The sequence below is a fragment of the Carcharodon carcharias genome, chromosome 4 (genome assembly GCF_017639515.1).
Source record: "Carcharodon carcharias isolate sCarCar2 chromosome 4, sCarCar2.pri, whole genome shotgun sequence".
NCBI classification, from domain to species: Eukaryota; Metazoa; Chordata; class Chondrichthyes; order Lamniformes; family Lamnidae; genus Carcharodon; species Carcharodon carcharias.
In genome coordinates this window covers 22,177,451-22,204,372 of record NC_054470.1, presented here as the reverse complement: position 1 = coordinate 22,204,372, position 26,922 = coordinate 22,177,451, and the positions used below count along the sequence as shown (strand labels likewise).

Genomic DNA, 26,922 nt, shown 5'->3' with positions numbered 1-26,922 from the left:
GACAGAATATATTATTGCACAGATTAGACAAATGTGTAGTAATGTGGTTTTAATGGGAGATTTCCAACAAATCACGATAAGCAGCTCATCTCAGAAAGGTAGTAAATTTCCTGAGTGTGTACGGGATAATTTTCTGCAACAACGGATTGAATTTTCCTGGCCCTGTGTTGGTGGGCTTGAAGGCTGGGCATCCTGGAAAATAGGGCCTAAAGCATTGGTACAGCGCAACAATGCATTCCCGTGTGCTGGGAAATAGATCGGCTAACTGCTCCACTGAGGTGGGCAACTGAATTGCATTGTTAAAGCCCCAGTGAGGGTGGATTTTTGTGGCCTCTCTGTCATTTTGTTGGCAATGGAGCAGCCCTTCCCACTGGGTGCGAAGGCTGCCAGCTCAGTTGAGGTGGCCTCCCAGTAGCAGGTCAGGGTGGGTGCCGACAAAGCCAGAGGCTCCATGCCTCATTGATGGGGCGGCGAGCAGCTACCAGCAGCATAGGCCACACCTGCAGCCGAAACGATTCCACCAGAGGCATTTCCCCTCCGCTCCAACGGGCCTATCAAATTCGTCCTTTTACATCTTTATTTGATTTTACCCCAATGCCTCCATTTTGAGGTTGCCTCACAGTCTTTGACTTGCCTCAGTGATGCCCATTGCGCCCAGTGGGGCTGCTGAAGCTCCAGAGCTGCAGGCTCTCTGACTGGCCCTGCGGCATTGAAAGCCGGCCTGCTGTCCTTAATAGGATGGTGAGCACGGTGACGGCCAGTTAGGAGGCTGCCTCCGGGAAGATTGCTGAACTGATCTCAATGCTGGCAAGTGAAATCTCGGGACCCACATCTGGCCCCTATGTTGGGCTCCTGAAGCCCGTGGTAAAATTCCACCCAATATATCCTAGAATCAACAAAGGGACAGGCCATACTCGGTTTAATGATGAATAATGGGGAGGTCATATGGTGCAGTTAGAAGCGTCCTTGCCTCTGAGCTAGAAGCTCCGTGTTTGAGCCCCACTCCAGGACCTGATGGCCACAGAAGGTACTTTCAGGGTGTAGCCAAACAGGTTGACTATCAACCTGTAAATCCTTCCAATGAGCCTATGGCAGGTGGCAAGGGTGGGGGAGTCACCTAGTCAGCCATGCTTGATGTGGAGTTTGCCCCTCAAGCTAAACCTCTGGAGATAGGCTAGCAACCTCTTCCAAGGAAATACTAGCCATGGGAACAGATGTAAGTGTGTGCTGCATCTGTCTCATGCATCTGTGCGTGCGGGAAGAGAACAAGGAAGAAGAACAATGAATAATGAGTCAGATTTAGTTAACAGCCTAACGTTGCGCGAACATTTACCTAATAACAATCAAAATACGATTGAGTTCAAGGTTGTGTTTGAAAAGGAGAAATGTGGACCAGTTATCAAGGGCAGAATTTACTGCTCTCCACTGTGGTGAGTTTGGTGCCACAGGTTCTTTAAACAGGAAGGAGAGTGATGCATGGGGATCCTGCCAGCTTCTCGCCTCCACCCTGATTAAATCTGTGATGGGAAGGCCTGTGAACGGCCATTGCGCTCCTCCACCAATTGAGCCCCTTAAGTGGGCAGTTAATGCCAATTTAAGGGTCTCATCTCACTGTCGCTGTTATGAACCAAGCAGTGGATGGGGTGGCCTGCCATTGGGTTAGCATGACAAGCAAGCCTGTGCAGGGTTGCATGCAGGCCCCAGGGACGGGTCCATTGGTCAAAGGCACATCACCTGATCAAGGAATCCAGATTAGGCAGGGGGGTCTGCTAAGAGCCACCCCCTGCCCTTGCTGCTGCCCCCTCCCCCACCTTGCCACAACCCTCACGTGTCATCACTTACGTGTGGCCTGGAATTCAGTGACAATACTAGACCTCAGGTGTGTGTAGTGCCCACAGCAGCTTCCATCTCCCTGGTGGTGCTGCCATTTAATAGAGCTTCTGGCCTCTGATTGGCTGGCAGCTCTCGGTGGGTGGGACTTCTTCCCTTGTAGTCATTGATACTGTGGCTCTTCTCTAAAAGAACTTGCCGTGCCCCTAGCCAAGCTGTTCCAGTACAACTTCAACACTGGCATCTACCCGGCTATGTGGAAAATTGCCCAGTATGTCCTGTACACAAAAAGGAGGACAAATCCAACCCGGCCAATTACCGCCCCATCAGTCTACTCAACATCATCAATAAAGCGATGGAATGGGTCATCAATAGTGCTCTCAAGCAGCACTTGCTTAGCAATAACCTGCTCACTGACACTCAGTTGGGCTTTGCCAGGGCCACTCAACTCCTGACCTCATTACAGTCTTGGTTCAAACGTGGACAAAGGAGCTGAACTTTGCCAATGGCAATGGTAATGCCATTGAGCATCAAGGGGCAATGGTTGGATTTTCTCTTGTTGGAGATGGTCATTGCCTGACACTTATGTGACACGAATGTTACTTGCCACTTGTCAGCCCAAGCCTGGATATTGTCCAGGTCGTGCTGCATTTGGACATGTACTGTGGATGGAGTGCCAATCAGGCAGGCTGAGATAAGAATAACTGCCCTTGACATCAAGGCTGCATTTGACAGAGTGTGGCATCAAGGAGCCCTCACAAAATTGAAGTCAATGGGAATCAGGCGGAAAATTCTCCGCTGTTTGGAGTCATACCTAGTACAAAGGAAAATGGTTGTGATTCTTGGAGGTTAGTTACCTTAGCTCCAGGGCATCACTGCAGGAGTTCCTCAGGGTAGTGTCCTCAGCCCAACCATCTTCAGCTGCTTCATCAACGACCTTCCTTCCATCATAAAATCAGAAGTGGGGATGTTCCTGATGATTGCGCAATGTTCAGAACCATCCTTGATTCCTCAGATACTGAAACAGTACATGTCCAAATGCAGCAAGACCTGGACAATATCCAGGCTTGGGCTGACAAGTGGCAAGTAACATTCGTGTCACATAAGTGTCAGGCAATGACCATCTCCAACAAGAGAAAATCCAACCATTGCCCCTTGATGCTCAATGGCATTACCATTGCCAAATCCTCCACTATCAACATCCTGGGGGTTACCATTGACCAGAAACTGAACTGGACTAGACATATAAATACTGTGGCTATAAGAGCAGGTCAGAGGCTAGGCATCGTGTGATGAGTAACTCACCTCCTGACTCCCCAAAGCCTGTCCACCATCTACAAGGCACAAGTCAGGAGTGTGATGTAATACTCCTCACTTGCCTGGATGAATGCAGCTCCCACATCACTCAAGAAGCTTGACACCGTCCAGGACAAAGCAGCCTGCCTGATTGGCACTCCATCCACAAACAATTCATTCCCTCCACCACCAACGCACAGTAGCTGCAGTGTGTACCATCTACAAGTTGTACTGCAGGAATTCACCAAGACTCCTTCGACAGCACCTTCCAAACCCATAACCACTACCATCTAGAAGGACAAGGGCAGCAGATAAATGGGAACACCACCTGGAAGTTCCCCTCCAAGTCACTCACCATCCTGACTTGGAAATATATTGCCGTTCCTTCAATGTCACTGGGTCAAATTCCTGGAACTCCCTCTGTAACAGCACTGTGGGTGTACCTGCACCACATGGACTGCAGCGGTTCAAGAAGGCACCTCACCACCACCTTCTCAAGGGCAATTAGGGATGGGCAATAAATGCTGGCCCAGCCAGTGATATTCACATCCAATGAATGAATAAAAGAAAACAGGAAAATAAGGAAATTGCGGACATGTTAAGTAATTACTTTGCCTCAGTCTTTAAAGTAGACGATGAGGATAGCATTAGTTTCCCAAGGGAACTAATGTTGCAGCAGGGATGGTGACTCACCAAAATTAGCATAAGTAAAGTAATGAAGAAAATAATGACAATCAGAATAACAAATTCCCAAGACAAGATGGTTTCCATCCCAGTGTTTTACAGGAAGTAGGTAAGAACATTGCAGATGGCAACATTCTCTTGATTCAGGAACCATTGCTTTGGACTGGAAAATTGCCCCATGCTATTTAAGGAAGGGGACAGAGGGAAACCAGGGAATTATAGACTGGTTAGCCCTTCATCTGTCGTTGGAAAGTCTATAGTTAAGGGTGGAGCGACTGAACACCTTGAAAATTTTCAGCTGATCAGAGAGCCATGGTGGTTTTGTAAAAGATGCTGCCCGAGGAACCCGAATGAATTTTTTTGAAGAGGCAAACTGAAATAGCGGACATGCAAATATCTATGGATATTACTTATATGGACTTCCAGAAGGCATTTGATAAAATTTCCCATAACAGACTGCTAGCTGAAGTGGAAGTTCATGGAATAGAGGGAAATTATTGACCTGGTTAGGAGGTTGGCTGAGCGGCAGGAGACAGAGAATAGGGACAATGAGCAAGTAGCCTAACTGGTAGGATTTAACTAGCAACATCCCACAGGCATCTATATTAGGGATAGGATAGAAGGGGATAAGATTTATCAAAATAGAAAGCCATACATCTAGGTTTGCCGATGATGTAAAGATACATGGCATTGTAGGCAATGTAGATGGAAGTATAAAATTACAAATCACAATATTAATAGATCAAGTGAATGTGCAAAACTGTAGCAAATGGACCCTCATCCACTTAGGATAGGATAGGAAAAAGGATAAACAGAGTACTGCTATGGTCCCAGCTGATGTGACCACTGGACAAGCCTGATCCCAGGGTGGAACCCAGCTTGATAGCTTTTATTTGTTTGTTTAGATACGTGGAGAGTGGCTACTGAACAGAGTCACAGAAGTCAGCTGATGAACTTTTAAGAAAAGAATAAAACATTTATTAAACAAGAAAAGATTAACTATATTATAATACTCCTTCACTCACAACTATACCTTTACAGACATACACAGATTAAAGGGATAACACAAGTTACAAAAGCTCTCTTATACTCTAATACCCACAGTAAGTACACAGTCCATGTGAACCACTAGGTGACCTGTGGTCAGATACTCCACATTCTGAAACCAAGTGACAGATGCCACCCCAAACAGATGCTATGGATCTCTCCTCAACCCTCTCCAGATGCTTGTCACACCGTGAGCCAACCAGTCTCACTAAATTCTGTCTTTCACATGAGAGTTTCCAATCTCCACTCTCCAAGAGCTCGCTTTGGAATCTTCTCCAAAACCGAAGCTTTCTCTAAGACATCTTCCACAAGGGTCCACCTCCAGGGTTGTGAACTCTCCTTCAGGTGTTCCTCACCCCTGGATCACCAAATCCATTTGAAATTCCTTCCACGCCTTCTCGCTCACCGACTTAGCCATCAACAGTACACCACTGTTTCACATGCCCATAGCAAAGAGTTACAGACCTCCAGCCATCTCTTTGGCCTTCTGACTTCTCACAAGCCATTTCTGTTTTAAATTTGCTTCCTGCAGCTTTTCTATTTAAGCTTGAAGCTTGGAGTCTTCCTCTGCTCCTCATTCTTAACTTCACTTAACAGGACCTTTCCCAGCTTCCTGTCCTTCCTTCGACTAGAAGGCCTTCTTGGGACTTTCTCCTGTTCCACTCCATTGAATTTGGGGTCTTTATTCTTTAGTCTCTTTGGGGAAACCTGCTTCTGCTGGCAACTGCTTCCAACTGAACTCAAAGTGCTTCTTCTAGTTTTTTTCTCCATGCGTGTGTATCTGTGTGTGTAGGGGTGGGTCCTAACTCTCTGGTCCCCTGTTGCCAGGCAACAGCACAGCTTTTTCTACTCTTGTTTGCTTAACTCCTTTTTAGGAGGCGTAAAACTCATTAGAAATGCAGGCACCTTTGAAAGTAAAACTAAAATTCAACTTGACCTTTTCTTAACACAAATACAAAAATACAAATGAAATTAAACTTTAAAGCTAAAACTCATTCCTGGCACCCACAACTACAAATGTAACTTACTTAAGCTATCTCTATTTCCTAACAGTACTTTCTAAATGTTGTAGAAGTATTGGGATTCTAAACAGACTTGGGGATCCAGATACATAGTTCATTCAAAATGTCATGAACAGACACAGAAAATTATCAAGGAGGCTAATGGAATGCTGGTATTTCCACCTTGCTGTGTCAGCTGAAGCTCAGCTGGTAGCATTCTCGCTTTGGATTCAGAAGGCTGTGAGTTCAAGTCCCACTCCCAGACTCAAGTACAGAAATCTAGACTGATACACTGGTGCAGTACTGAGGGAGTATTGCATTATCGGAGGTACTGACTTTTGGATGCAAAGTTGAATCAGGACCTGGTCTGTCCTGTCAGATGAATGTAAAAGACCCCATGGCACTATTTAAAAGAAGATTAAGGGAGCCGTTTCTAGGGCCCTGACCAATATTTATCCCTCAATCAACAACACAGACAGATTACCTGATCATTATCATGTTTAGACCATAAGATATAGGAGCAGAAATTAGGCCATTTGGCCCATCGAGTCTGCTCCACCATTAAATCAAGGCTGATAAGTTTCTCAACCCATTCTCTTGCCTTCTCCCCATAATCTTTGATCCCCTTACCAATCAAGAACCTATCTATCTCGGTTTTAAATACACTCAATGACCTGGCCTCCACAGCCTTCTGTGGCAATGAATTCCATAGATTTACCGCTCTCTGGCTAAAGGAGTTTCTCCTCATCTCTGTTCTAAAAGGTCTTCCCTTTACTCTGAGGCTGTGCCTGCGGGTCCTAGTCTCTCCTACTAATGGAAACATCTTCCCCATGTCCACTCTATCCAGGCCTTTCAGTATTCTGTAAGTTTCAATCAGATCTCCCCTCATCCTTCTAAACGTTCCTCATATGTTAAGCTTTCATTCCTGGGATCATTCTCGTGAATCTCCTCTGGACCCTCTCTAGGGCCAGCACATCCTTCCTGAGATACAGGGCCCAAAATTGCTCACAATATTCTAAATGTGGTCTGACCAGAGCCTTATAAAGCCTCAGCAGCACATCCCTGCTTTTATATTCTAGTCCTCTTGAAATAAATGCCAACATTGCATTTACCTTCTTAACTACCGACTCAACCTGCAAGTTAACCTTAAGAGAATCCTGGACTAGGACTCCCAAGTCCCTTTGCACTCCAGATTTCTGAATTCTCTCCCCATTTAGAAAATAGTCTATGCCTCTATTCTTCCTACCAAAGTGCATGACCTCACACTTCCCCAGATTGTATTCCATCTGCCACTTCTTTGCCTATTCTCCTAACCTGTCCAAATCCTTCTGCAGCCTCCCTGCCTCCTCAATACTACCTGTCCCTCCACCTATCTTTGTATCATCTGCCAACTTAGCCAGGATTCCCTCAGTTCCTTCATCTAGATCATTAATGTATAAAGTGAAAAGTTGTGGTCCCAACACTGACCCCTGCGGAACTCCACTTGTCACCAGCCGCCATCCTGAGAAGGAACCCCTTATCCCCACTCTCTGCCTCCTGTCAGACAGCCAATCTTCTATCCATGCTAGTACCTTGCCTCTAACACCATGGGCTCTTATCTTACTGAGCAGCCTCCTGTCCGGCCTTCTGGAAGTCCAAGTAGATAACATCCATTGGCTCTCCTTTGTCTAACCTACTCGTTACCTCCTCAAAGAATTCTAACAGATTTGTCAGGCATGACCTCCCCTTGATGAAACCATGCTGACTTTGCCCGATTTTACCATGCACTTCCAAGTATTCTGAAATCTCACCCTTAATAATGGACTCTAAAATCTTACCAATGACCGAGGTCAGGCTAATTGGCCTGTAATTTCCCGTCTTTTGCCTCACTCCCTTCTTAAACAGGGCGGTTACATTAGCAATTTTCCAGTCCTCTGGGACCCTCCCTGACTCCAGTGATTCCTGAAAGATCACCACTAATGCCTCCACTATCTCTTCAGCTATCTCCTTCAGCACTCTGGGGTGTAATCCATCTGGTCCAGGTGATTTATCCACCTTCAGACCTTTCAATTTTCCTAGCACCTTCTCCTTGGTAATGGCCACCATACTCACCTGTTGTGGGGGCTCGCTGTGCACATATTGGCTGCCATGTTTCCTACATTATAACAGTGACCACACTTCAAAAGTGCTTTATTGCCTGTGAAGCATTTTATAATATCCTGAGGTCTATAAAAAGGCACTATATAAAGGCAAGTCTTTCACTTTCTTCCTTATCTAAATTACTAGAATACAAGTAGTTACGAGTCATGTTGCATCTATATTATGCCCCGGTTCAACTACACCAATCGTACTGTGAGCAACTCTGGGCACCACACCTTAGGAAGGGTATAGTCAGTGTAGATTTACTAGATTGATACCTGAACTTTAAGGGTTAAATTATGAGGGCAGATTACAAAACTAGGGCTGGAATTTAGAAGATTAAGGGGCGGTTTAGTCAAAGGTTTCAAGGTATTATAGCAAATTGATCGGGCAGATAAAGATAAATTATTTCTGCTGGCTGAGGAATCTGGAACTAGGGGATATAGCATAAAAATTACAGTCAAATAAAGGTATTAAGGGATATGGGGCAAAGGCGGGTATGTGGCGTCTGCTTACAGATCAGTCAAGATTGGTTTGAATGGCAAACAGGGTTGAGGGTCTAAATGGCCTCCTCCTGTTCCTATGTTCTTTTAGGGTGAAAGAGTCATTAGTTGTTGCTCAATACCCAAATAGCTTGCTCCAAAATCTTCACTGCCCTGTAACAACGTAGATCACTGGAGAAAATTCATACTAAAATAGCCAAAGATCATTACCAGCATGAATCTGTTCAGTTCAGTCTTGCACTTCTGGCAAAACTTTTATTAAGTTAAAAAAAAATAATTTGACAGTGCAAGACATGGTCATAGTCGAAATAATAGCATTGTGTCATTGACTCCATAATTGTGCTTGGCTGTGAATGTAAACATAGAAAATGGCCTTGCAGCAACTACTACCACGATGGCATTGCCCCTTAAATGTCGGCTGAATTGATAGTTGTGCCATAACCCAACAATTAAATGACAGCCATCTTACTCATTACTGAAGTATATTTGTAACCCATACCTGATTTGAGAAGGAGAATTTGATCATTCTGACACAAGTCCATGAACCCTGTAATGCGTTTGGCAAACTCGACTACATACTGAATTGCGTGCGTGACCTGAATTGCACACTGCTGCCATATGACTTCCCTCACCTTTTAAAAGAAAAAAAATACAGTAATGGGAAGGAAAGAGAAACAAACTGCACAGAATATTTTGGGTGTGTTAGAAACAAATGTCAGAAAGAAGAGCAAAAGCACTTTGAGAAGGATACCAAGGAGAAAGACATGGTATTGTTCCTGAAGTTAACACTGAGCTTTCCTGGAACCATTTAGGAGGCCAATTATAGAAGTGCTGGAATGGGTGGAGGACTTGAAGTGCCTTCATCTTTCTCCTAGGTATTCTGGACTGCTCTGATTTTAATATGGTCTTTAGCAACTCTGGGCTATAGCTGTCTCCTTTGTTCTCTCCATTTCACTTGTCTAGTTTCCATTTCATCAATTTGAAGTTATATTTATCTTTCTTCTATTTAAAAAAAATACTTTTACCAAAGCCTGATCAAAATTAAACTCTTCTTTTGTGTAGATTTTTTAGCCCAACAATTGCTTCTTTATGACATTAGCTACATAAGTAACCCTATACTTTTAAATCATTCTTCCCCCTCGTTTTCTTCACTTTCAATTCTTATAAAGGATCTATACCTGAAATGTTAATACTGTTTTGTCTTCACGAACAAAGCATCTGTGTAGTTCTAGGATTTTTTCCAATTTGAACATTTTTAATGTATTTTTGCAATGAATGATATATAAAGTGTGATAATTTCTGTCCAGTCATTTTAATTTTAGTTAAAACTATACTGGGCTCTTAACAGTCAATCATGGATTACCTACTCATTGCTTCCCAATTTATCTTTTCTTCTCTCTGTTGTCTTTTCCACAGTGATGCAATCCTACACCAAAAGTCATGGCCCTTTGCTTCAGTTTCTCAACAAAAATGATTTTAAATAAATCTGGCACAATGTTGGCACAAATCACCAGTATAACCCTAAATCTTGGAACTGTATCTGCATGATTTTTTAATAGGTAAGGACAGCAGTAGTGATTCTATGATCTAGCACTCCCAGCACGAGTGTCACTCACATGAAACATTTCTCAGGAAATTTCAGGCACCCAGAAATTTTCCATCCATAGACAAAAAAATCATGGTCTGCGCACTAAAAGGTTCCCACCCCTGTGAGCACCAGTCTCTTCTCATGAATGAAAAGAGGGAAACCCAGCAATTAATGTTGACAAGAAAGATTACAAATTACATCTTGGCCATGAAGCTTTCTTCAGAAAACAGAAACAAAAGGACAGGCTGTACATAGTCTGTGGGAGGAAAGAACTTGAAAACCAAATGTATTTTTCTAATTCCACATGTGCTTACGCTCTTAAAAATCACCTTCCTTTTCTCCTTCTCTACTGATCCAAGTCTCAGCACAAGAAAGCCTGTAGCTACTACCTTTTCCTTTCAGCACATTTTACCAGCTCTGTTATCATTTGCTGCCCTCATGCTAATACAATCCCTTGTGTTCTCCCCTCCATATCTTTTTATTATTTTTTTTATTTGAACAGCAATGTAAATATCCTCTGGAGACCATGGTTACCTTGTTTTGGTAAACTTTTATTTCTTCATATGTGTGCGTCTGCCATGCCAACTGCTGAAGTTCCTCCACTGTATACTGACATGTCTCCAAGTGGGACTTTATAATATTCTGTGCGATACGATCTGAGGATTACAATATATAAAATTAAGAAATAAATTAATTGATAGACTTATACATTTAAATTCTCCTATTATGATGGCTTGAAGATGTGTACTCTAGACACAGTAAAAGTTCCATCTGGCAATTCACAATATTTGCTTTTTAATACTTTGAAGACTAAGGATGACTGCATTGAAAAAGCTATGAAGTATAACATGACCAGATTCTGCAATGCTGCTATAATTAGGTCTAGGAGATCCTCCATTGAAAAACATAGGGAATTTACAAACAGAAATAGGCTATCAGGCCAATGAACTTTGTGCTTTTCAACTGATTTTGACCCCATCCACTTGCCTTCACAGAATGCTTCTTAACCTTTCCTCTCTCCAGTAGCATATCGATGAGACTATTTACACTATTAATTTCAATGGTTCATCCTCAATTTATTTCATAAGTTTTCTTTGCTTTCTGTAAAGGGGTTTTGCCTGAATTCTCTCCTTCCCTTTAAATACCTAATTAGTAAATTGTGCTCCCTCTGTTATTTGAACAATTTGCTTGGACTAGCATTTGGTAGCACTCCCTTTACTGACTCAGAGGATTGTGGGTTCAAGTCCCACTCCAGGGATTGAACACAAAAATCGAGGCTGACACCCCTGTGCTGTACTATGGGAGTGTTGCACTGTTGGAGGTGCTCTCTTTCAAATGAGAAAGTAAACTGAAGTCCCATCTGTTCTTTCAGGATGATGTTGCTGCTAAATGGGATGGATTCAGAACAGAACTAGTAGCTTAAAACTGGCCTTCCATGAGGCACTGTGCACCATCAGCAGCAGCAGAATAGTGTTCAATCTGTAACCTCATGGCCTGGCATATCTCTCACTCTATCATTAGCTTCAAGCCAAGCAATCAAACCTTTCAATGAAGAGTGCAGAAGGACATGCCAGGAGCAGCACCAGGGATACCTAAAAATGAAGTGTCAGTCTGGTGAAGCTACAACGCAGGACTACTTGCATGCCAAACAGAGCAGGCAACATGCGACGGAGCTTAGTGATCCCACAAACCACAGATCAGATCTATATACTGCAGTCCAGTTGTGAATGGTGGTGGACAATTAAACAACTAACAACTAAATATCCAAATCCTCAAAGATCTTCAGCCAAAAGCTGAAGTGGATGATTCAGCTCAGCCTCCTCCAGAGTTCTCCAGCATCACAGATGCCAGTCTTTAGCCAATTTGATTGACTTCACATGATATCAAGAAATGTCTGAAGGCACTGGATGCTGCAAAGGCTATGGGCCCTGACAACATCCTGACAGTAGTACTGAAGTCTTGTGCTCCAGAACTAGCTGCACCCCAAGCCAAGTTGTTCCAGTACAGCTAGAACACTGGCATCTACCCAGCTTTGTAGAATTTTTCCCAGGTGTGTCCTACCCACATAAAGCAGGACAAATCCAAGCCAACCAATTACTGCCCATCAGCTTCCTCTCGATCATCAGCAAAGTGATGGAAGGTGTCGCCAACAGTGCTATCAAGCGGCACTTACTCAGCAATAACCTGCTCACTGACGCTCAATTTGGGCTCCACCAGGATTACTCAGCTCATTACAGCTTCTGTTCAAACATGGACAAAAGAGCTGAACTCAAGAGGTGAGATGAGAGTGACTGTCGTTGACATCAACGCAGCATTTGGCCGAATGTGGCATCAAGGAGCCCTGGCAAAATTAAGGTCAATGGGAATAGGAGGAAAACTCTCCACTAGTTAGACTCATAGCCAAAACAAAGGAAGATGGTAATGGTTGTTGGAGGCCAATCATCCCAGGATGTCACTGCAGGAATTCCCCCTCTTGGGGGTCCCTAGCAACACTAGGCACCAAAGACTTGCAGGCAACGCTTGTGCTTGGCGTTGTCCTGGTGAAATGGAGGGAAATAAGTCATGGGTTGTACTTTCCTCATTAGCATGGCGATGGAACATGCCTGTCCATTCCTGAGTGGGAATTTTATATGCTCACTTCTAAATGCTACAAAAATTCTGATGGATAAGGGAAAGCGATAGGGACTTGGCCCCATTTCTGCTGCCTGCCAACCAAGATTATGGATTTTTGTACCACTTCAAAGTGGAATTTTGGGATCAACATAAAATAGTAAAGTTTGTGCTTCTGGCAATTTTCATATTACTCTAACAAGCCTGAGGTATAAGCCCCTGCTATGTTGATAGTGATTTATAAGGCAATGTCACACTATTCACTCCTACAGATGAACCTTTTTTTTAAGAGTAGCTAAGGCTATTTTCTTTCATTTGCAGTATTCCAGTCCAAAACTTATTTTCAACTGATCTGTTGATTGTTCCTCTTCTTGCTGGAGTCTGGCTACTGTAAATATATAATATAAAAACAGAAAATGCTGAAAATACTCAGCAGCTCTGGCAGCTTGAATAGAAACAGAGAGTGCAATATAATTCTTACCCCAGAGGCAGGGATGGGGTGGCGTATAACAGGGTGGGAAGATGTGGGGTGGAGTCCCCGTCACTTTACCGACTCATCCCAATTAAGTCTCAGGCGGGAAAAGTCTAGTATGATCTTCTCACCCAATTCATGTCATGACCTTTCATCAGAGCATAATCTGATTCATCACTTCATGAAAGGTCAGAACCTGAAATGTTAACTCTGTTTTTCTCACCATAGATGCTGCCAGGCCGGTTGAGTATTTCATGCATTTTCTGTTTTATTTCAGAGTTCCAGCATCTGTAGTATTTTGCTTTTGCAAATATATGATATTCTAGTTCATGCCCCCTATTTTAAGAATAAAGCACACTTTGACTCCGACATTGACAGGAGCTGGTTTTCTGAGCCGGGGGTGGGGGGATGGTGGTGTGGGCAGAGAATTGATTGGGAAACCTGGAATGCCTGGTTTTCCCACACACTGTGAGCACTCCGGAATAGGCCACACTTCCAAGGAAGGAGCCTGTAGCTGCTATTGGAAATGTGGGTGCAGGGATAGGGGTGTATAGGGTCTGATCCCTGACACTGGGGGAGGGAGCAGGTAGGGGCAGTAGAAAGAAGTCCGATCCCTGATCAGTAGAATGTCTTTGGATGGGGAGTAGGTCTGATGCAGGGTTGGGGGGTGGGGGAGGGGGAGGGCGGGGGGGATGTGGTGGGGGGGGGTGGGGGGAGTAAATTTCAGGGAAGCATGCAGTTTGGGGTCTGGGATGATCACTCCTTTTCCTCTTGCCTACAGGCACTGTTGTAAAGGCACATTTTTTCCATAAAGCCGTCTGTACCTCCCTTGAGCTGCTGCGTTTTCCAAGGCCTGGAAAACCTGGCCAGCCATATTTCAACCTATAAAGGAAGTTAAATGTGAGGCTCTTAGCCTCAGTATAATATTTAAATAGGATTAAATGGGTTGGCTATCCACTTCTTGTCCAATCATTGTTAAACGCTGAAGTGGACGGGTCAGAGGTGGATCGAGATCGGTTTGAGAACTTTAAAATTTTTACATTCCAACCCACCCATTTTTGATGGTTAAAATTCAACTTTTGTCTCAGTTAAAACTGGAGAAAATCTGATATGCAAGATATGGCTAGTCAGCCCATCCTAATTCAGCCCATCCTAATTCCCATCCTAATTCATCCTAATTAAAATTCAACTTTTGTCTCAGTTAAAACTGGAGAAAATCTGGTATGCAAGATATGGCTAGTCAGCCCATCCTAATTCACCTACACTGACAGCTCTTAACATCTCCCCATTGTTATATCCAATAGTTTATTTTAAATACTTGCAATGTTTTTGCTCCACTGCTTCATCTGTAAGCATATTTGACACATTGATAACTCTTTGTATGAAGAGTTTTCCAATATATATCCAGAAATTACCATTTGCTAGTTTTAACCTCTCTTCCATACTTACACATTTTAATTTAAAGCAGCATTTTATCTACCCTTAACTATCTTGTATACCTCGATAAAATTATTTTTCATAAATCTCCTTTCTAAGATGGAAAGTCTTAAGGCTATCCATTCTATCCTCACAACTCCGGATCCTGGGATTGAGGGTCAGTCTTGTGATGCTTCTCTAATTCCTCCATCAGTTGGGTACCTTTGTGTCTTGCTGACCAGAATTGGTGAGACTGATGTCATCAGGCACATATTCCATGTGCAAGAGTAGCACATCTTTCCACTATATTCCCCACCCCCACTAAGGCTATCTGTATCTTGCTTGTCCTGCTTTCTACCCTTAATTAGCACATTCCTTTAGATAATATCACCACCTTCAAAACCTCTTTGTCCTTTTGTCTGTGACATCTTTTGGTTATCTCCACCTATCACTGGCCCTCTATCCAGCTCTTCTTGTCCCAACACCACCCCCCACCTGCACCCCCCCCACCCCTTAAACCAGCTTATATTTCACCCCTTTTCTATTTTTCCTTAGTTCCGATGAAGAGTCATGCGGACTCGAAACGTTAACTGTGCTCCTCTCCGCAGATGCTGCCAGACCTGCTGAGTTTTTCCAGGATTTTTTGTTTTTGTATTTGTTTTCAGCTTGTTTAACTTGAACAAAACCCAGCTACTGGAGAAATCAGTGATCATCAGACACTTGAGATCAGAGTGAAACCAGCAGCTTGAGCCCAGCGGAAGTGCACTCTAGGCAGTTGGGTTATTCTCAGAGATTTGACTTTTCTAATTTCAATAAAGATTGTATTTTCAGGCTGTCAGATGAAATGTTAAATCAAACTCCCAGCTGCATGCACAAGTTGACATAAAAGAGTCCATATTAGGATTTGAAGAAGAACAGGGAGTTCTCCAAAGGTTGGATTCTTTTTCTTTGCACCTGAACTGGTAGGCCCAAAAAGTACCCACTATTGGATCTCTGGCTGCACTTAAATGGCACCAGAGAGCTGCAGGTACCTATAATGGACATCACCAGGCAGCTTCCAATATTGGGCCATATGTTGACAGTAGCCTCCAGATAAACCTGAAAGAGGGAATGATCAGAATTAAAGGGCCAATCTGGAGGAGGCAGGGGCACCGTGACCCGGGGAGGAGAGTGATCGGATTAAAGTGGAAGCAGCAATTGATGGGGTGGGGGCGGAGGAAGATGAAGGTGATGCTTGAGCTCGTGTTGATGGTGGGGACAAAGGTGAGAGCTGGCCAGCGGCAGACAGAGGCCTGAACATGGAGCTAGGAGAAGCATCAATGCAGCCCCAGCCTCCACATTCAGGTAAGTAGATTTTAAAAATGTACATTTTTCTGGCAGGTTCCAAGGGGAAGGTCACATGTAGTCCTGGTTTTCATGAATGCAGTTGGGCCACTATAAGTTATGTTCAAGGCAACACAATCTTGCACAGAGGGTCTCCATCAGGGGTGGTAGGCTCCTTATCTACAAATGGTAGAATCATCCCAGATTTACACTAATTGGGGTAGCTGGCAGGTAAAACAATGTTTTATGCACCGGCCGTGATGGTGGGTTTTCACACTGTATCATCCCAAATTCCCCACATTACTTATGCATTCCCGGGAAACATGCCGTTTCCACGGTAGGCAGGCTCTCATTCACCCACCATGCTGTCACCTCGCCCCTTCATCATGCCACATTTAAAGTACAGCCACGCTCGGTGCTTCCAGCCCAGGACTGCAGCAAAGAAGATAAGGCCCTGAAAGGCAAGAAGATTGCAGCCCTCAAGCGCCTTTTGGATGCCGTGGAGACCTGCTGTGATGTCCTCTACCCCAGCTCTGGCTGCAGGAGTGGCAGCTACAATACCACTCTGACTTGGTAGGCAATGGCAGTGGTGATCAGTGCCAATGCTGCATACAAGAGATTGGCCATCCAATGCAGATATAGGATGAATGATCTCATCTGTGCAGCCAGGGTAAGGCAACCATCTCATCACTCCAAACTCACACACTCAAACCCATCACATATTAACTGGCATCTCACTCACTGCCAGCTCAAGGGAAATCACCACTTTTCACACACATACCCTCACATGTCCATTTGGCCTCATCTCTTCTGTGGTTTGCCTCCTCAGTCCTCACCATCTTGAGTCCACTTGCACAGATCAACGTGTGCGCCCTAAGATACCCTATTTCCTGAGTACAACCCTCATTCTGCAGCCTCTTCTCTTGCCTGAAACCACTTCCCCCCCTTCCCCTGCAGCCATTAAAAAGCCTCCCACATATGGCTGATCTGGTAGGTAGAGACCTATCTGTGAACCCCCTCTAAAAGTGATGCGGTGCTGTCTATGAAGCCTGGCGCTGATGACTGCAAGTTCTGACTGAAGCAAGATAGGCAAACAAACCTTGAAGTCCTGAGCGAAGTGCAGCCCACCAAGTGCATGCCGCTTATGTGTTGTGAAACATGTTGGCATGTTTTCCTGCTAATATGGGTGGACAATCCAGCTGAGAGGGGGAGGGGGTGATGAGTCTGGCAGGCTGGCCTTATAATGATGTGCTGATGTGTTATAATGAGATTCCTGACATCCAATGGTGGGGAACACGACCCACCATTAGCGGGCGGAGAGGTTGATCGCAAACTGGTTTCACAACTTCGTGAAACTGATTTTTGGCTTTCTCGCCACATTGTCCACTGACAGCACCAACCATGCCCAACACTGGCAGGCACAGAAAATTCCTGCCAAATGCCTGTTTCGGATGTGAACCACTGAAAGCTTGTTTCCATACCTATCCTGACATGGCACTACTGCATTTTCAACTTGTGATAAATGTTTGTTTCCTGCTTAATGTATTGGAGGCTTAAATAGCCATTCAGTGCCCAAAAACAGGGGCGGCATCATTGAATTTCTAGACCTTGGTCCAACATATATTCTTCAACCATTAGCACCAAAAAGAGGTCAGCCAGTTAATGCATTAACCAATTATATGCGAATTGGCTGTTGGCTTTGGCTACATAATGACAGTGCCCACACTTTGGAAGTAGTTAATTCAATGGAACATGACATTGTCAGGCCATGAAAGGCACTATAGAAACAGAAACATATTCTTTATTCATCGCAGCTGCAGTGTTTCCAATTTCTGCAACAATTGGAAAATTTGCTTTATTTCTGAGTTAAAAAGAATTAAAGGCCATCAGGAATTTTCCCCAAAATCAAGTGATGTTTAAGTTACAAGGCTGAGGTTCATAATAATGATGATAATTAATAGATGACAGGGACAGCTGTTCCAGTACAGCTACAACATCTACCAGACAATGATGAAAATTGCCCAGGTGTGTCCTGTACACAAAAAGCAGGACAAATCCAACCTGGCCAATCTTTGCCCCATCAGTCTACTCTCCATCGTTAGTAAAGTGATGGAAGAAGTCATCAACAGTGCTATCAAGAAGCACTGACGCTCAGCTTGGTTTCCGCCAGGGCCACTCAGCTCCTGCCCTCATTACAACCTTGGTTCAAACATGGACAAAAGAGCTGAACCCACAGCACTCACTGACACCCTACACCAGTGCAGGGAGACACACCTTGGTGGGACCTAGTTCTAGAGTATCCTCAGGATCACAGTCTGGTGAGTGCATCATACTGTCTGATCCAAAACAGGTGGAGGCAGGGATTTTCTAGGTTCTAGGTGAGAGAGGAAGTACTGGAGGCACTACTGGTATCCTTGAAGGTGGATGGAAGCTAGAGAGTAAATAATGAATACTTTGAGGATCATTTCCCAATCTTCACTGAATACAGGTGAGGTCCCAGAGAACTGGAGGCCTGTGAGCATTGTATCATTATTTAAAAGGGGTGCGAGGGATAGGCCAGAAAATTATAGGCCGGTCAGTCTGACTTTGGTGGTGGGAAAATTATTGGAAACAATTCTGAGAGACAGGATAAACCGTCACTTAGAAAGGCATGGATTGATCAGGGATAGTCAGCGTGGGTTTGTTAGGGAAAGATTGTGTTTTACTAAATTAGTAGCATTTTTTTGAGGAAGTAACAAGGAGGATTGATAAGGGTAGTGTAGTGGATGTTGACTAAATGGATTTCAGTAAGGCATTTGACAAGGTCCCACATGGCAGGCTGGTCAGGAAATTGAGAGCTTATGGGATATAGGGGAAGGTGGCAGATCAGATCCAAAATTGGCTCAGTGACAGGAAACAAAGGGTAATGGTCGATGGATGTTTTTGCAAATGGAAAATGGTTTCCAGTGGTGTTCACAGGGCTCAGTGGTGGGGCCCTTGCTGTTTGTTGTATATATTAATTATTGAGATTTAAATGTGGGAGGCATGATTGACAAATTTGCAGATGACACAAAAATTGGCCATGTAATTGATAGTGAAGAGGATAGCTGTCGACTCCAGACTGATATCGATGGTTTAGTTGAGTGGACGGAGAAGTGGCAAATGGAATTCAATCTGGAAAAGTGTGAGGTAATGCGTTTGAAGAAGGCAAACAAAGCAAGGAATACCCAATAAACGGAAAGTTGTTGAGAGGAGTTGAGGAAGTGAGAGACCTTGGAGTGCATGTCCACGGGTCCTTGAAGGTGGCAGGAGGCAGTACAGGTGGACAAGGGGATCAAATAAGCATATGGAATGCTTTCCTTTATTGGACCAGGTATTGAATACAAAAGCAGGGATGTAATGATGGAACTGTGTAAAACGCTGGTTAGGCCACAGCTAGAATTTTGTGTACAGTCCTGGTCACCACATTACAGGAAGGACATAATTGCTCTGGAAAGGGTATAGAGAAGATTTACAAGAATGTTGTCAGAGCTTGAAAATTGCAGCAGTGAGGAGAGTTTGTATGGGCTGGGGTTGTTTTCCTTAGAACAGAGCAAGCTAAGGGGTGACCTAATTGAGGTATACAAAATTATGAGGGACCTAGAATAGGGTAGACAGAAAGGCTTGTTTTCCCCTAGCTGAGGGGTCAATTAAAAGGGGGCATAAATTTAAGGTGATTGGTAGAAGGATTAGAGGGGACATGAGGAAAAAGTTTTTCACGCAGAGGGTGGTGGGCATCTGGAATTCATGCGTAAGTTGGTGGTTGAGGCTGAAACGCTCAACTCATTTAAAAGGTACCTGGATCTGCTTCTGATGTGCTGTAACCTGCGAGGCTATGGACCAGGTGCTGGAAGATGAGGTTAAAATGAGCGGCATTTTTTTTTGGCCTTTGTCTGGCACAGACATGATGGGCTGAATGGCCTCTTTCTGCAAAGTAACTTTTCTGTGGTTCTATGGTTCTTTTTCTTTGATTCCGGCACTGGAAGGATTGCTGGACGCCAGAAATGTGCTGAATCCGAGTCGGATGATGACCCTCTGGACTTGGCCATACCTCAGTAGCTGGACCTGCAAAGGCAAGCTTGGGAATATCAGGAAGGGATGTCCACTGCACTCCTCAGATTGCAAGGCATGATGAAGGAGTCTGTCTGCCTTCACTCTGAGGTGATAGTGCCGGCATACCCATGCATCAAGGTCAACACTGGTAGGATGGCAGCCAACATTGAGACCATGGCCCAGGTCATCCATTCTGCACTGCTGCGCAGGCTGACCTCCATCACTGATGTCATAATTGGACTCCAGCTGTGTCAACGCAAGAGGGGTGCGGGGCAGCTTGATCTCACTCCAGGCTCCCTTCTCCCTAAGGAGTCAGCCAGAGGCCCTCAGATGCCAATAGGGAGGAGGATCAGCAGGTGCACACTACAGGCCCATCCACTCAGGTGACTGCCGGAATGTCTGACTCATCCAAATCCCCTCTTCCTGTGACCTCAGCAGCTCCAGCTCCATGGGCTGAGGAGGGTGCCACAGCAGGATTGTGATAGCAGGCCGGGTCCTCGAGAGAACGCCTGCCAAGGTCATCACAGACCGGGCATAGCAGTCAGCAGACTGCCTCCATCTCTACTGTGGATGTCAATGGAGCACCAAACCAGGTTTAGGAAGGTTAAGAAGATGGAGTTGCTCAGCCTGGGCACGGGTGTTAATCACTTGTACTTAATGTTCACTATTGTAAATAAACTCCTAAGAATGTCTCCTCACCATGGATCCTTGTCATGATGAGCAGTGTTCATGTCACTCAGATGTGAAACCTTGCTTCCTGAACAAGATAAAGGCAGGCGTCTCAGTCCAGGACCTCTTACCTGTGCAGTGTGTAACCTTTAGACCAAAGTGATGGTCCGGTTTCACACTCACTGGACACTTTAGTGATGCCTGCACCTTGATGGTACTTGTCATTGCTGCCAGAGTGTAGTGGGCAGGTGCCACAGAGTTCTGTTATTCTCTGCGTACTCTCAATGCCTTTGAGGTGGTGCTGGCCCCCATCTTTTCAGCATCTACAACCAGTGAAGCTGTGCTCCTGAAGGGGTCAGATACTGAAGGCTGACAAATGATCAGCTGCATTTAAAGTTTCACGGTTGCATCTCCATGGTATGATCCTGATCACAGAGTGCAAGCGAGCTGCCCTCAGACAGGCAGGAGTCAGACATTTACAGAGATTATGTGAAGATCTATGGAGTGTCCTCACTGCATATCATGATAATCCCCTGGAATTTAGCAACTATTAAGGCCTCCGCTGTGTCTCCATTAGCCTGAGTACTGAGGGTATGTGCACTGCCATTAGCCACATAGGAGTCTAGCATCCACAGATGCATGATGAGGCTGTCAGGACTGTCCTCACTGCATCTTGTCATCATCCTCCATGAATCTTGTGGCTATGAGGTCCTCCAGATCACACCTGCCTCAGCTGGCTAGTGTGATGCCCTCATCACCGGCATCTTCACCTTCGAGGACCTCATCATCGTCATCCCCTTCAACATCCTCCTCCTTGGAGGGGACGTGCAGCTCTTCCATCTCTTCCTCAGCCAGGTCCTCCCCCCATTGCAGCACCAGGTTGTATAGCACGCAGCAAGCTACGATGATGTGCGGCACCCTCGGTGGTCTGTATTGCAGTGCTCCACTGCACCTGTCGAGGCACCGGAACCTCATTTTCAAAATATCTATTGTTGGCTCCACCAAAGCCTGGGTTGCGGCATGAGCCTCATTACACTGTTGCTCTGAGACACCGCACAGGCATCATCAGCCTTGTCCTCTGAAGGTAGCCGTTGTCCCCAATGAGTCAACCCTGCAGCCTCCTTGGACCCTGGAAGTTGTCAGGGATCTGAGACCTGCTAAGGATGTAGGTGTCGTGGACACTCACTGGGAATTTTGCGCAGGCCTGCAGGGTGCATTTGCGGTGGTCACACACCAGCTGAACATTCAGCGAGTGGAAGCCCTTGCTTGTTGCCATGGAGATCTAAGCACCGCATGCGTGGTGTCGGCGGCACCCTGCACCTGTGGAAAACCTGAGATCTGTGCAAATCCCAGTGCTCTTGCTTCCTGGCTTTCCTGATCCCAGGCGAAATGCAGAAAGTTCTGTGCCTTTGCGAAGGTGGTGTCCGTGACCTCCATGGTACACTTGTGTGTGAGGGTTTGCGAGATCCCTCACACGTCTCCTGTGGAGCCCTGGAAGGAGCCACTGGTGTAAAAGAACTTACACGGCCATTGGCACTGGATGCCTTCCATGTCCGCGTGGCACCAAATCCTGCAACAGGTGGCATTTGTGACTGATCAGTTCCCAAGACATGCGCAGTCTTTGACGACACTGGTTCTCAGTCAACTGCAGGAATGACAAGCATCACCTATAGGCCCAGGGTCTAGTGAGGCACCTATGAGAAACAGTTCACTGTTGATCTTCAGCTGTGTACTCAGCAGGCCCTGCGCCCCTTCATCGTGAGGGAAGTGCTTCTTCCTTTGCTGTTCCCTGTAAGCCATGAGGTATACCGCTAAATCACCAGGCTCCATGATCCTGATGATCTCCTCCTGCAGGGATCAAAGAAAGAGATGCGTGGTTTAGCATTGGTGTCCTAAGAACTTCTCTTATTTAAATCTGCAGGCCCCTTCACGCATGCAGGTGAGTGTGGCCACAGCTTGGACGGCCAGTGTGTAGTGCGCTCATTGGCTGTACGAAGCCCCACCCACCTCCACCCCGCTCCACTTGACTGGCGGCAGCTTTGGCCATTGGACTGCAGGCTGTGCTCTCAGCTCAGGTGCAGGCATTCTCCTAACCCACACTGCAAGGCTGCACTGTTAGCTTGAACCATAATGGATACTGGTCTAAAACTTAACAAAGAGATTGAAAGGGCTGTGAGCACCTCCACCAGTGGGACCTTGCCTAGTCAGCCAATTGTTCTACAGCCTTCTAAAACGCACATTAATTTGCAGCCTGAGCCCCAGGGGTGAAAAGTTCTGGAGCATTTGGTGGTGCTTTCACGCTTTTGTGTTGCTCGTGTGGGCAGAAAAGCTTCAGAAGCCCAACTCCAAAATGTCAATGGAGCTGCAGGTGAACCGTCTCAAGCTGTGGAAAAATGCTCACTTTTGACAAGCTTTTCCAAGTTTGTGGCAGCTTCCCTCATCACCAGTCCCCATACCCCCCCCAGCATGTGCTTGGGTATTTCCTTCAGTCGGTGCTGCCTTGCGCCCACCTTGGCCTGACCCGCACTGGACCTCTTGCCTTGGCACCACACTGAAAGCCAGGTGGGTAAAAGCGAGTTGCCTGTGCCCCCTGTGCAAATGTTTCCTTGATATCCTATGGGTGATGCTTGCGAGTGCTGCGCAAGGTTGTGTGCACTCACCTCCAAGTTTCCTTTCAACTTCTGGTCACCAGGTGCATGCCTTTTAAAGGCAGTCATGAAACACGCCATTCTGAAGTCACAATGATGTGGGTGGTAAATGTGACGTGGGGAGATGATCCCAGCGAGCAGGGCTTAAAATGAGATGCTAAAATATTAAAGTTAGGTTCCCAACATGCGGCGGTGGGAAACTCAGCCTGCCGTCGACAGGCAGAGTGGATGATCGCAAACTGGTTTCACAACAGCGTGAAACCGATTTTTGGTCTTCTCGTCATATTGTTCCCCTCTCCCGTCATGACGTCTGACGCCAACAGGGCCAGAAAGTTTCGGTCATAGTGTCATTGAGTCATAATGGCACAGGAGGAGGCCAATTTGCCTATTCAGCCCATATCAGCTCTTTGTAGAGCAACCTCGTCAGTCCCATTCCCCACTCCAGCCCTGTGGCCCTGAATGTTTATTTCCCTCAAGTGCCTGCCCAGTTTCCTTTTGAAATGATTGATCCTCTCCATTTCCACCAGCCTCCTAGACAGTGAGTCCCAGGCCTCTACCACTTGCTGCATTAAAATGTTCTTTCTCACATCTCCCATGTACCTCTTGCTCAGAACTTTTGTCCCCAAGTCTTTGTATCATCAGATAATCAAACAGGTTTTCTTTGTCCACGTTATCTAAATTTGTCGTCATCTGGTACACTCTCTGTCAACCTCCTTTGGTCAAAGGAGAACAACCCCAGCTTCTCCACTCTAACTTTGTAGCCAAAATCCCTCATCCTTGGAACCATACTGGTGAATCTCCTCTGCACCCTCTCGAGGGCCCTCACATCCTTCCTAAAGTGTGGTGACTAGAACTGCACATAATTATTTAGTTGTGACCTAACCAGATATTTATAACAGTTCCTGCTTTTGTCTGCTTTATTTATGAAGCCCAAGATCTCATATGTTTGCCAATTACTTTCTCAATATGTCTTGCCATCTTCAAGGATCTATGCACATGAACTCCCAGGCCTGTTTGTTCCTGCATACTCTTTGGAACCATGCCATTAAATCTATATTACCTCTCCCTATCCCTTCTGCCAAAATGCAGCACCTCATACCTCTATGTATTTAAATTCCATCTGGCTACCTTGTCTGCCCATTCTGCTAGCCTATATCTTGTTGCAGTTGATTGGTATCATTCTTATCGTTTTCCATGCCTCCAACTTTGGTATCATTGGCAAATTTTGAAACTACTATTTTCCAAAGTCTAAATCAAAGAAGCAGCAGTCCTTGCACTGACCCTTGGGGAATGCCACTGTCCACCAGCCTCCAGGTCTGAAAAACAATCATTTTCTACAATTTACTGATTTCTGTCCTTAAGCTGATTTTTTTATCCAAGCCAACACTGACCCTCCTATTCTATAAGCCTCAATTTGGTGACCAGCATTTTACATGATACTTTGTCAAAGGCTTTCTTAAAATCCATATAGACAACTTCCATTGCATTCCCTTCATCAACCTTCTCATCAAAAAAATCAATTAGATTAGTCAAACACAATCTGCTATTTTCAGATCTTTGCTGGCTCCACTTAATTCACTCACACCTCTCCAATGCCTTTTCTTGATTATTCTTTCTAAAACCTTACCCACCACAGATGTTAAACTGATTGCCTTTAGTCACCAGGGCTGGGATTTTCTGTGCCTGCCAGTGCTGGACGTATTTGGAGATGTGGGTGGACAATATGGCACGATCTGTTTCACTATGGCGTGAAACCAGGGTGTGATCATCCACTCAGTCTGTCGATGGTGGGCCACATTTCCCACCATCGGACATCAGGAACCTCATTGCACCACCATACATTTGCATATCATTATAAGACCAGCCCGCCAGACACAACCCACCTGCTGGATGGTCCATGTTTTCCCACCGACACATTTCACAATAGCACATAAGCAACATGCACCTGGAGGGCTGCACTTCACTTCGGACTTCAAGGTTTGTTTGCCTACCTTGCTTTGGTCAGAACTTGCAGTCATCAGCGCCAGGTTTCACAGACAGCACAACATCACTTTTAGGGGGGCTCAAGAGCAGGTCTCTACCTACCAGATCAGCCTTATGCGGGTGGATTTTCAACGGTTGCAGTGCTAGGGCTTGTTTGGGGAAGGGGGAGAAGTGGTCTTAGGCAAGGGAAGAGGCTGCAGGACGAGAGCTATACTGCGGAAAGAGGGTATCCCAGGGTGTGTGTGGGCACATGTTATCTGTGCAAGTAGTCTCAGGATGGTGAGGGCTGAGGAGGCAGTCTCCAGGGCAGATGAGGCCAGATGGACAAGCAAGGGTGTGTGTGATAACGGGTGGTGATGTCCCTTGAGCTGGCAGTGAAGGTGTGATGGGTTTGAAAAATAGCATTCCATGAAATTGTTTAAATATTAGATACAAACATCACTGCTTACAGTATTTTATAGTTACATGGGGAAGTCAATGAACTGTAAAAGAATTTCAGCAGGAGCTGTTAACACAAAAGCAAAATATTGCAGATGCTAGAAATCTGAAATAAAAAACAGAAAATGCTGGAGATAGGAGGTAAGGCAGCATCTGTGGAAAGAGAAATAGAGTTAACATTTCAGGAATGATCTTTCATTGAAAATGGGAAAGGTTAGAAATTTAATAGCTTTGAAGGGGAAGGTGGTGGCATAGTGCTATCACTGGACTGGTAATCTAGAGACCCCAGGTTCAAATCCCACCACGGCAGATGGTGGAATTTGAATCCAATAAAATTTGAATCTAATAAAAATCTAGACTTAAAAGTCTAATGAAGAGCATCCTGAAGGAAATCTGCCACCTTTACCTGGTCTGGCCGACAGGTGACTCCAGATCTACAGTAATGTGGTTGACTCCTAAATGACCTAGCAAGCTGCTCAAGCCACTTGTATCAAACCATTACAAAGACAATAAAACGTAGGAATGAGACTGGATGGATCACCCAGCATTGACCTAGGCACCAGAAACAACAGCAGTATACCCAGCTCTGTTGATCCTGCAAACATCTGGTGGCTTCTGCCAAAATTGGGAGACCTGTCCCACAGATTAGTCAAACAGCAGCCTGACATATTCATAGTCACGGAATCATACCTTACAAGAGCAGGGGTAGTTAACACAAAAGCAAAATATTGTAGATGCTGGAAATCTGAAATAAAAAACAGAAAATGTAGGGACCACTATCACCATTCCTGGGTATGTCTTCTGTCCTCTGTCTCATTAGCAGGGCAGACCCAACAGAGGTGGTGGCACAGTCTGATGGTCTACAGTCTGGACGGAGTTGCCCTGGGAGTCCTCAACATCGATTCTGGACCCCATGAAGTTTTATGGCAGCTTATTACCACTTACCACACTCTCTCAGCTGATGAATCATACTAGCCCATGTTGAACACCACTTGAAGGAAGCACTGAGGGTGGCAAGGGTGCAGAATGTACTCTGGGTGGGGGACTTCAATGTCCATCACCAAGAGTAGCTTGGTAGCACCAGTATAGGGCATGCTGGCCAATCTTAAAGTATATAGCTGCTGACTGGGTCTGTGGCAGGTGGTGAGGGAACCAACAGGAAGAAAAACATACTTGACCTCATCCTCACCAACCTGACCATCACAGATGCATCTGTCCATGACAG

At 45.3% G+C, this 26,922-nt stretch overlaps 1 protein-coding gene across 1 annotated transcript in view; it reads right to left on the bottom strand.

Annotated features, from left to right (window-relative positions):
- Nucleotides 1-26,922, bottom strand: part of rorb (RAR-related orphan receptor B) — a 248,475-nt gene that overhangs the window by 15,903 nt on the left and 205,650 nt on the right. Inside the window, exons 5-6 of the mRNA XM_041186847.1 lie at nucleotides 10,602-10,723; nucleotides 8,979-9,111 (exon numbers count right to left, since the gene is read on the bottom strand). Of these exons, the coding sequence (XP_041042781.1) occupies nucleotides 8,979-9,111; nucleotides 10,602-10,723 (255 nt within the window). The remainder of the gene's footprint in view (nucleotides 1-8,978; nucleotides 9,112-10,601; nucleotides 10,724-26,922) is intronic.